At 39.9% G+C, this 9,679-nt stretch overlaps 2 protein-coding genes across 2 annotated transcripts in view; one reads left to right on the top strand and one right to left on the bottom strand.

Annotated features, from left to right (window-relative positions):
• Nucleotides 1-4: 4 nt before the first annotated feature.
• On the bottom strand, nucleotides 5-2,522 carry LOC119837310 (hamartin-like; the record flags this gene model as incomplete). Its single annotated transcript, XM_038362829.1, has 2 exons — nucleotides 2,289-2,522; nucleotides 5-838 (listed from the first exon to the last, which is right to left on the bottom strand). A coding segment is annotated over exon 2 (824 nt), but the record flags the coding sequence as incomplete, so codon positions are not given.
• A 1,542-nt stretch (nucleotides 2,523-4,064) lies between these two features.
• LOC119837309 (apoptosis-inducing factor 1, mitochondrial-like) overlaps nucleotides 4,065-9,679 on the top strand; it is a 7,148-nt gene continuing 1,533 nt past the window's right edge. Inside the window, exons 1-8 of the mRNA XM_038362827.1 lie at nucleotides 4,065-4,310; nucleotides 5,253-5,287; nucleotides 5,708-5,737; nucleotides 5,882-6,085; nucleotides 7,583-7,637; nucleotides 8,376-9,038; nucleotides 9,121-9,252; nucleotides 9,517-9,652. Of these exons, the coding sequence (XP_038218755.1) occupies nucleotides 4,238-4,310; nucleotides 5,253-5,287; nucleotides 5,708-5,737; nucleotides 5,882-6,085; nucleotides 7,583-7,637; nucleotides 8,376-9,038; nucleotides 9,121-9,252; nucleotides 9,517-9,652 (1,328 nt within the window). The 5' untranslated portion in view covers nucleotides 4,065-4,237. The remainder of the gene's footprint in view (nucleotides 4,311-5,252; nucleotides 5,288-5,707; nucleotides 5,738-5,881; nucleotides 6,086-7,582; nucleotides 7,638-8,375; nucleotides 9,039-9,120; nucleotides 9,253-9,516; nucleotides 9,653-9,679) is intronic.

Genomic DNA, 9,679 nt, shown 5'->3' with positions numbered 1-9,679 from the left:
GGGCGGAGCGGGCGGCGCGGGCGCGGGCGCCAGACCGGTGCGCTCCTCGGCCGGCTCCCGCGCACGGAGGGACAGACGCCGCGTCTCCGCGAGCACGTCGTGGATCTCGAGGCGTGTCTTGCGAGCCGCCTCCGCCTCGCGTTGCCGGGAGCCCGTCACCAGCGCGGGGTGCAGCCGCACGGAGCGCAGCAGCGGCACGAGCGCACGCTCCCACGCATCCCTCGCGGTCGCCGCGGCGCACTCCGCCCGGAGCGTCTCCAGCAGGGTGCACGGGTGGGTGGCGTAGAGCGCGTGGAACAGAGCGAGCTGCGCCAGCTGCAGATGGTCGCGCACGGGCGGCGCGGGCGGCTCGAGCGCAGCGGGGCGCAGCAGCGCCTCGGCCAGGTCGGTCCAGTGCGCGGCCGCCAGGGCGGGCTCGGCGGGCAGCAGCGCGGCGAGAGCGAGCAGCGCGTGCAGCAGCGCCAGCGGGTCCCGCTCGCGGCGAGCGGCGCGCAGCAGTTCCCGCGAGGTGCCGTGCGTGGGCAGGCGGTGCAGCCAGACGGGGCGACGCGCCACGAGCAGCGCCAGGGCGGCGAGCGCGTGGTGGCACGCCGGCCGCTCGCCGCGCAGCTGCTCGAGCAGCGCATCGAGAAGATAGCGCGCGTGGGCTTCGGGCGCGCGAGCCAGGAGGTCGAGAGCCCGCGTGGAGCCGGTCCGCGCGTGGTACTGCAGCAGGCCGCGCGCTAGCCAGGGCTCCCTCACGGCGCTATATAACCCCACGAAAGCATCGGGAGCATCGCGTCCCTCTAGGAACGCTATTACCTCACTGGCCTCACATGGCGTCAACATCTCCGACCACCTAAAATTATGGTAATAGTCTTGAATCTATGATAGATGTCTTTTAAGAATTAATTATAAATGTATTTGTTTCAAGCATATTTATAATTTAAATAATGATTAATGTTTTATTTATTAAATCAAATCTAATTTTGTAATGGGTTTTTTGTATTAATATATAGCATGGTAGATGTCTTATCAAATATTAATTACTTCATAGTGTTTAATTTTTAGTTTTATAGCATTGAAATGCTTTATAAATGAGAAATTTTGAAAGAATAGAAAAAATCCTGCCTCATGATCAAATTTTTTCTATTCTTTCAAAATTTCTTGCTTCATAGTGTTCAAATTTCATACCAACTTGCATAGTGGAGACATACTTGATTTATTCCAATTTTAATTAAGTTTAATTAAAGTAGTTCTATAGTGAATTTGTTTTTTTTTATCCCCAGCAGAAGTTTCAAATTGGGTTTACCCACATATACTAATAAAATATTTATTTTAGATGCAACATACACACAGTAAATCATTGGCGAAGGATTAATCTCTACCTCTCAATAGCATATTATGATTTAAAATTTATGAAAAACAAATTTTAACTGTTCTAATGGAGGAAATCCAAATTCCTTTGTCAACATTTTTACAAACAAACAAAAACACTTTATTGTGCACCAAATGATAATAAAAAATAAATATATTATATATTATATTATAAACAATCAAGAGCACAACAGGCAGTCTTATTGCTAAGGTAGCAATCTCTTCCAGACAACCTGGTGGTCTAGGAGAAGCTGTAGGAAATATAAATATAAATTCATATTCAAATTCAAATTCAAAATGATTTATTGTGATTCACAGGTTATTAGGAAGGTATTACATTATATAAAGTTCTACTGTGATCTGCCATGTGGTGTACAATTGTCAATTTTTACATAATATAATTTTATATATATAATATATGGGCAAAAGGTGCAAATTTAAATTATGATTTATTTCAATTCCAATTTTTTTTTCATGTTATGATCAAATGAGGAACAAGAGCTCATATAAAAAAATCAGAATAAATGTGAATCTATAAATACATTGATTATTCTATAGCACAACAGAATTACTAAAGCACTGCCCTCAATACTTCACATTAAATGTGTTGGTCCTATTTTCAATAACAAACTGTGTTAAATAGGGTTTTCATTTTATTGTTTAGTTTTAAACAATTTTCAGTGATAAAAGGGATTCGAAAATTTAAAAGTAAACGGTTTTAAAGTCTCTGAACAGGGTGTGGAAATAATTTTTGCATAAACACAGTTTTGCTCAGTTTAGTGCACTAAGTGATTACACAGCGATATCGACAATAAAGTTTAATGACTACCAAGAGGAATTAGCTATCGGCGCTAAGAAATAATTCATGGGCAATGGGTCATATTCAATGTCAATATGTATATTTTACTATAAATCTCAATATAGAAACGTACCGATCAGTAGTTCGGAGAGAAGAACCTTCGTTTACTGCAGCCGGAGGAATTTTGACGTAGGCTATTTAAAATACGTTAACAAAGAAATATTGCAAATGATTTGCAATCCAGTATAACAAAATATAATAAGAAACAAACAAAATCTAGAAATTATTTGGTTTCGCAATTTAATACTTCGAAAAAGAAACGACAAATAAAATTCACAAAACGTCACAATGATGTCACTCTGTTATCAAATTGACAGCTATCATTTTGTCTCTACTCTCGACTCTCGAGTTTCGAGGCAGCAGACAGTACCTATCCATAGATTACACACTACATATTCGAACCACATTCGAACAGCTGTTCATAGATTATATTATTAAAGGGAGATACATAAACTACGCTATTTACAATGGCGTAGCTACCGAGGGGCTAGGCGGAGCAGTGCCCCGAGGCCTTCAAAGTCAGGGGGCCCACGAATCCTTACCAGAAAATCTCAATCAATGCAGTGTAAAAAAGGTTATAGACCCAGTGTCGATAATTTTTAAAACCAAATTAAATAGTAGTAGGATGAAACCTATTAGAAAAGGAGGGGAATATTATAAAAAAGAAGGGAAAAATAATTTACGGGCGATCTGAGTTCGGGGAGGGGATGGGGTCACCCCCAGGTTTTTAAGGGTAAAAAACGGTGTTTCTCGATTTCCGGCAAAACTAAAAGTCCTATCGAAATAAGTCGAATGGCAAAGTTGTAGGTAATAAAAAGATCTAAAACTTTTGTGTTTGCACTTTTTTCACATAACCTCAAAATTTATGTGAAAAATTAAAAAAACCAAGTTTTTGGTTTTTTATTAAAAATAAAAAAATCTTTTACAAATTTTTTTATTTTTTAACGAAATTTAATGAAAACTTATCTTTTTATGCCCCAAATACGCTGTAATTTATTTGATTAAAAATATGTATTTTTTCACCTTATTTTGAATTAATATCGAAAAAACACTAATTTTCAATCGACAACTTACCCGTCAAAATATCAGCTTTTATCATAAAAAGTTGCTATGTTTTCTGTTCGTTGAAATCTCTATATTTTTCTCTATATTTTTATATATTATAAATATATAATTTATTAGAGAATCTTGAAAAAAAAAAAAACATTTCTCGCTGTGGGAACCGAACCCATACCATATGTGCGATACGCCAACGTTCTACCACTAGAACTACGGAATACTATAGAAAATAGTAATTAATAAAAATGTGTGGATTGACTCACATATTCAAATAGATACCTTATCTTGTGCAAGAACATTAAGAATGGTATATAGAGTTGTAGTTGCTATTTTTCGTCCCTTGTTAATACATTAGACTCATTGACTTGTATTTCGTAATAAAGGCGCTATTCAGATAGTAACCACGGCCGAACATTTTGCAACTTTGAATATGTGTAAGTATGATCAATATGAAACTAATTTATTTTAAAAGTATCTTACGTAAAATCTATGTAATTTTTTCGATAGACAAAAATACAACAAAGTCTGTCGATAGAATATGGAAATGAAAGTAAGTACAAATGGATAGATTTGTTTAACTACAGTAACTGAAACAAGCGATGCATAGGATATTGAAAACGACCTTACAGACATGCGAACTCCCATAGGTATATTATGTACTGAATATCTATGCTAATTCCATAACATATAAGTGTTTAATCTATGTTCCATAAAGTGACTGTTACATGTTGTTGTCTGCGTTGATAATTGACATTTGACATTGACATCTGACCTGTCAAGTGTCAAGTGCCAGTATAGGCTTTTAGGCTGCATGCATTTGAAAATAGATTAGCTGCATTTCATTATTCACGATTTGAAGGAATATATTTTAAAATGTTTGTATATTAAACTAATGATTTAAGAAGTCAAACTGTCATTTAAGCACAAATGTTATGTTGTTGATATTGAATAATTAAGACAACAATGTTAAGAGCAATATCATGTATTCACATCGAGGGCCGGGCTCTTAGACGAAAAGACTTTTTTAAAGTACTTCGTAAGTATTCTTAAGTTCATTTACCAGTTTATAAGAACGTAGTCAATTATGTCCGTGAAATGTATTGGCAAAAATATTTACCCACTTAACCATTTTTTAGTAATTTAATGGTAGTACTACATATATTTGTCAATAATCCCTGTAACCTATTTAAGAATGAGTCCAAGTAATTTTTTTGAACACATACAAGATAAAATTTAGAGAGTACATTGAATGTTGACCTTTAAAATATCCCAATATATTGATTGTTTAGTTTACATAATATAACCTATGTAGTTGTCTTAAACTATGAAGACTTCGAATTCATGGGCCCATGGTTTGATTTCCATTGAGGTCTTGCAAAAAAAATTCTTGGTTTAGTAAATCACAGAAGGCTAATCACCTACTCGTCCATGAAGTTCAACATATATATCATCTGCCTGAACCCCACTTGTCTGTTTGAATGTGTAATTACCCTGAAGTAGATTTAGGCATAACAGTCTACTTACACTTGTCTCCGTACTTAATAAATAAGTTATAATGAAAAATTGTGACATTTATGTATGCTTATTACTTATATGACTTTAGATAATAGAGAGAAAGGTTGTGTTGTATAATATTTAAAGGGTGGAATACTTTGAAACATATTACAATTATATAACTTATTTGAAATGTTATCAAATTTGTGGTGTCATATATGCAAATACTATCTATAAATTGGAACATTGTTTTTAAAAAAAATAAAAAAAAAATGCTTACAATACTTAAATTATGGGTTTAAAGTTATATTAATACATTTTTGATACAGCTTAATACAACCACAAGAATTATTTAAAATTTCTCAATTATGTTCCAAATTTTGACATACATAACAAATTTATTTTTAAATTTAGTATTAAATGTCACATCACATTAAATAAAGTATTACATATATATTTTAAGTGAGCTAATGAAATATTTCAGGTATGTGTGCACATTCCAATACAAAAGTAGAGCCAGTGAGTATTTAAGCTATTAATTATTAAGATATAGAATCTTAAAAATGAAAATGAAAAATTTCCTACAGTTATTGGGAAAATTTTCATTTTAATTTTATTTATTATATTGTACTTATGCACTTATTATAACCATTATAGCATGCTATTTATATGTTACATAATTTTTGCAACTTATATAAAATGAAAGACATTATTGTCATATACTAGCTCTTGCCTGTGGCATTGCACCCGTTAAATTTGGTGTAATTTAGTAGATGTAAACCTTCCTCTTGAATCACTCTATCTATTTAAAAACACCCCATCAAAATCTGTTGCATACTTTTAGATATTTAGCATACATAGGGACATAGGGACAGAGAAAGTGACTTTGTATTTTACTATGTAGTGAAGCAACTAAACAAAAACATGTCTTGTTCCAAGCACACAAGGAAGTTGAAAAAATATAGAACGGTAAAGATTTTAAATGACTTATATTTTTAATAATTATTACTTACAGAAGACACTATTTTTATAAATTAATTAGCTGTTATATGTATATAAATTAATTAGCTGTTATATGTATGTATTCAATATATCATTATTTATATCTTTTAGACTGTGTTAAGTCAAGATGCAGGTCATGCGGAGCAAAAGAGCAATCGGGAACACCCAAGAGCAGCATCTGCTTCTGTACCCGGTCCTGCACCCCGCGCGGACGGTTCATCCCCGCCGCCCCCGCCGCCGCCGCCACCGCCGCCGCGCTCCCGGCGTGCTCTCACCTTGATTACAGCTCTTACTTTTACGGCGTCACTTGGAGGGGTAAGAATCGAAGATATTTTGATGCTGAAACTTTCTTTAGCATAATATATGTCAAAGAACTGTGTATACTGTGTACTCTTATTAATGAAACTTAAGGAATCGTTTATAAATATCGGTAATACGTCGCAATTAAGCGTTTATCAATATGTGGGTTTCACGAATGTCAAGTTTATCGTCATAAATAATTTATGCTGTTTAAATATATTGTGAGGCATCAAAAAGATGGGGCTGTGTTGAATATTTGTTTCATTGTCATAAGATTGCATTGTGTTGCCACTCGACTGCCCAATCGATTTAGACAGTTGATAACAAATCGCAGCCAGTCACAAAGACTATAAACAAAGTGAGGGTAGTTGGGTCGAACATTGAATAAACAACGTACGAACACCAAAGTGCAATCCCTATGAATGCGCCTCGTTTTTAACTGATTTGGACTTTTTATAGGATTCAATAGCTACACGAGTTGTTTTTTTTTTTTGTGAAAAGTGACATTTGCATCTTAACTGACAATTGTTTAACCAAATCTTTCATTTCCAAAATTCTTGAAAAGGTTATCAACGCGCAAGTAAGTATTGTGAATCTTCCGATATATTTTCTACCTATCAATCTGTTTCGAAAGTGACGTAGTACTAGCACTGCGCTTCTTGATGTCGTGTTGTCCGTGATTCTGGTCAAGCTTCAATTATTGCGTGGCTGGATTTTTTAAGAGCGTTTATCTTAATAAACTTTTCTCTTATTTTTTTGTCGAGTATTGAGCAAAATTTGTACGACAAAAGGCAAGACTAAAATTTTTCATGTTAGTGGGGCGGCTAAATGGTCTTGGTACGTGCAGGGTAAAGTTGCTTTAAAAATGGGAATTATCGTATTTTACGTTATCAGAGGGGGCCTGTCTACTCTCAAGCGTTTTTATTTTCAAGTCTATAAGTCTGGAAGCATAAGATAGGTTATGACAGAGATTGTTAGCAAAGGATAAGTGGCACAGGAATTGTTTCTGTATCCTTCGGCTGTTCCAGCCGGTGAATATGTACAGCGTAAGAACGGTTCCACACGGGCCTACAATATTCTAGGAGGGATCGAACTTATCTTCCAATTTTCTTTCAATCTTTCACTTGTCTCTTTTACATATTAATATCACCTAACATTATTGTTGATAAATTTGTGTTTATTTATCTTCTTTTTTTTTTAATCATCTTCTTTCTGGGTTCTGGCAGAATCAACAGCGTCTTGGGTCAACTGCCTTATTAAATATAAAGCTGAGCTTGGACTTTTCACAGCCATAACACACAACAGAAACCTAATTTAGATATATAATTAATTCTTTTCTTCTTAAATTGTCGTGTCTGTATTTTTCTTATTTCCTTTTTTACAATGTTAAGTGTTTTGTCTTTTTCGTTAGCTGTTGTGGGTGTTCTTGTTTATGTATATATGTTTCTCTATGTTTATGTCTAATCCAACATAATGTCAAAAGACAATTGATATCCGACAATATTGTTCTAGGTATACCTGTATCGTAAAATGGCACAAGAGGATGAAGTGATGGAGAATAAGGCAGGTGAGTGCACACTTCAATATACAACTAACATTCTTACTGTATTTCAATGGTACTGAAATATAAAAGGGTATTACTACTGGATTTCTTTAGATTTCTTTCCGGTATTCCACAAGGATCCCATTTGGGTCCTATTTTGTTTACTATAAACATTTATAATGTATTTTGTGATTTATATTATTACTAGCTGTATCTGGCGCGCGTTGCTACGCCAACAACCTGGGGGCAAACCTTCTCCATGGAGAAAATGTGTATTCGTATATAGCTGATATACAGCAACAAACATTAATTTTTATATTTAGATGTTTATAATTAACACCGTCTGCTATATGCGGACGAAACTAAAATTTTTACAACATAATTCAAGATTTCTTAAAATTGCAATCTCTCAGAAATATTTGAATTGTTCTGCAACAGTTTTTATTTATTTATATATTTATTGGGATACCAGCAGTACATATACAGAACATTAATACATGAACATTACAAAAACAGCTGGTCTAGCACATGTGCTAATTATAGGCGTCCACAACATTCTTAATATACTTAACATTTATACTGTCAGCATAAAAAAAAGAGTGTATTAAAGTAACTTAGAATTTAAAACCTCGTTTTAAAAAACTTTTTATTTTATCATAAATAGAACTTGTATTGAGGTCTTTATGTCGTTTATTATTGTGCTATACTTATGGTATGCATGACTGTTATGTTTTCTTTAGAAATAAATAAATGTTTATGTAGGAGGTAGTGAGGAAAGCAAAAAGGAAGAAGAGGAGCAACCGTACCCGGCTTCGGAGGCGGATTTCCCGGAGCGCGTGCAGTACCTGCTGGTGGGCGGCGGCACGGCGTCGTTCGCGGCCATGCGCGCCATCCGCAGCGCGCGGCCCGACGCCAGCGTGCTCATCGTGTCGGCCGAGCGCGCGCTGCCCTACATGCGGCCGCCGCTCAGCAAGGAGCTGTGGCGCGAGCCCGAGCTGGCGCGCCGCGCCGCCGACCCCGACGCGCTCTCCTTCCGCCAGTGGAACGGCCGCCGCCGCAGCCTCGCCTACGAGCCCGCCGCCTTCTACGCGCCCGTCGAGCGGCTGCGCGACGGCGCCGGCGCGGCGGTGGCGCGCGGCTGGCGCGTGCTGCGCCTGGACGTGGCGCGGCGCGAGGCCGAGCTGGCGGCGGGCGAGCGGCGCGCGCGCGTGGCCTACGAGCAGTGCCTGGTGGCGCCGGGCGTGCGCGCGCGCCGCCTGCCCGCGCTGCGCGCCGCGGCGGCGGCGGGCCGCGCGCTGGCCGTGCGCGACGTGCGGGACGTGGCGCGGCTGGCGCGCGCGCTGGACCAGCCCGCCGTGCGCACCGTGGCCGTGGTGGGCGCCGGCCTGCTCGGCGCCGAGCTCTCCGCCGCGCTGGCGGACCGACGTGCGTATCGTGCACTTCTAATCTTCTAATCTGAATAGCGATTTGAAATGTTGGAATGAATGCGTGTATCGTGTGTCGGCAGTGCGGGAGCGCGGCGTGCGCGTGGTGGCGCTGTACCGCGAGGCGGCGCCGCTGGCCGCGCTGCTGCCGCCCTACCTCGCCGCGCACGCCGCGCGCACGCTGGCCGCGCTCGGCGTCACGCTACTGCCGCACTGTACGTACCCTCCTCTCCTCTCCTCTCCTCTCTTTCGGTAATCACGCGTGTGCGTAGACTCTATGATCGCCTTCAAAATATTTTTATTCGCTTGAATGTTCCAAGTTATTAAACAAAGATTAAATACACGATTACCCTCGTAGCTAATCAGCGTCAAGATGCTAATAATCATTCCAGTAATGCATTGACAAAACATTGACAATCGACTTGTCCATTTCTGCGTCGAGGTGAGTCTCACTGAGAGCACTGGTTGCGCGGTTGCAGCGGAGGTGGTCGGCTGCAGCGTGGGCGAGGCGGGCGTGCGGCTGCAGCTGCGCGAGGCGGGCGGCGCGGGGGGCGCGGGCGGCGAGCTGGACGCGCAGCTGGTGGTGGAGTGCGTGGGCGCCGAGCCCGACGAGCGGCTGGCGCGCGCCTCGCGGCTGGAGAC

This window comes from Zerene cesonia, chromosome 27 (assembly GCF_012273895.1).
Source record: "Zerene cesonia ecotype Mississippi chromosome 27, Zerene_cesonia_1.1, whole genome shotgun sequence".
Lineage (NCBI taxonomy): Eukaryota > Metazoa > Arthropoda > Insecta > Lepidoptera > Pieridae > Zerene > Zerene cesonia.
This window is presented reverse-complemented; position numbering and strand designations above follow the sequence as displayed.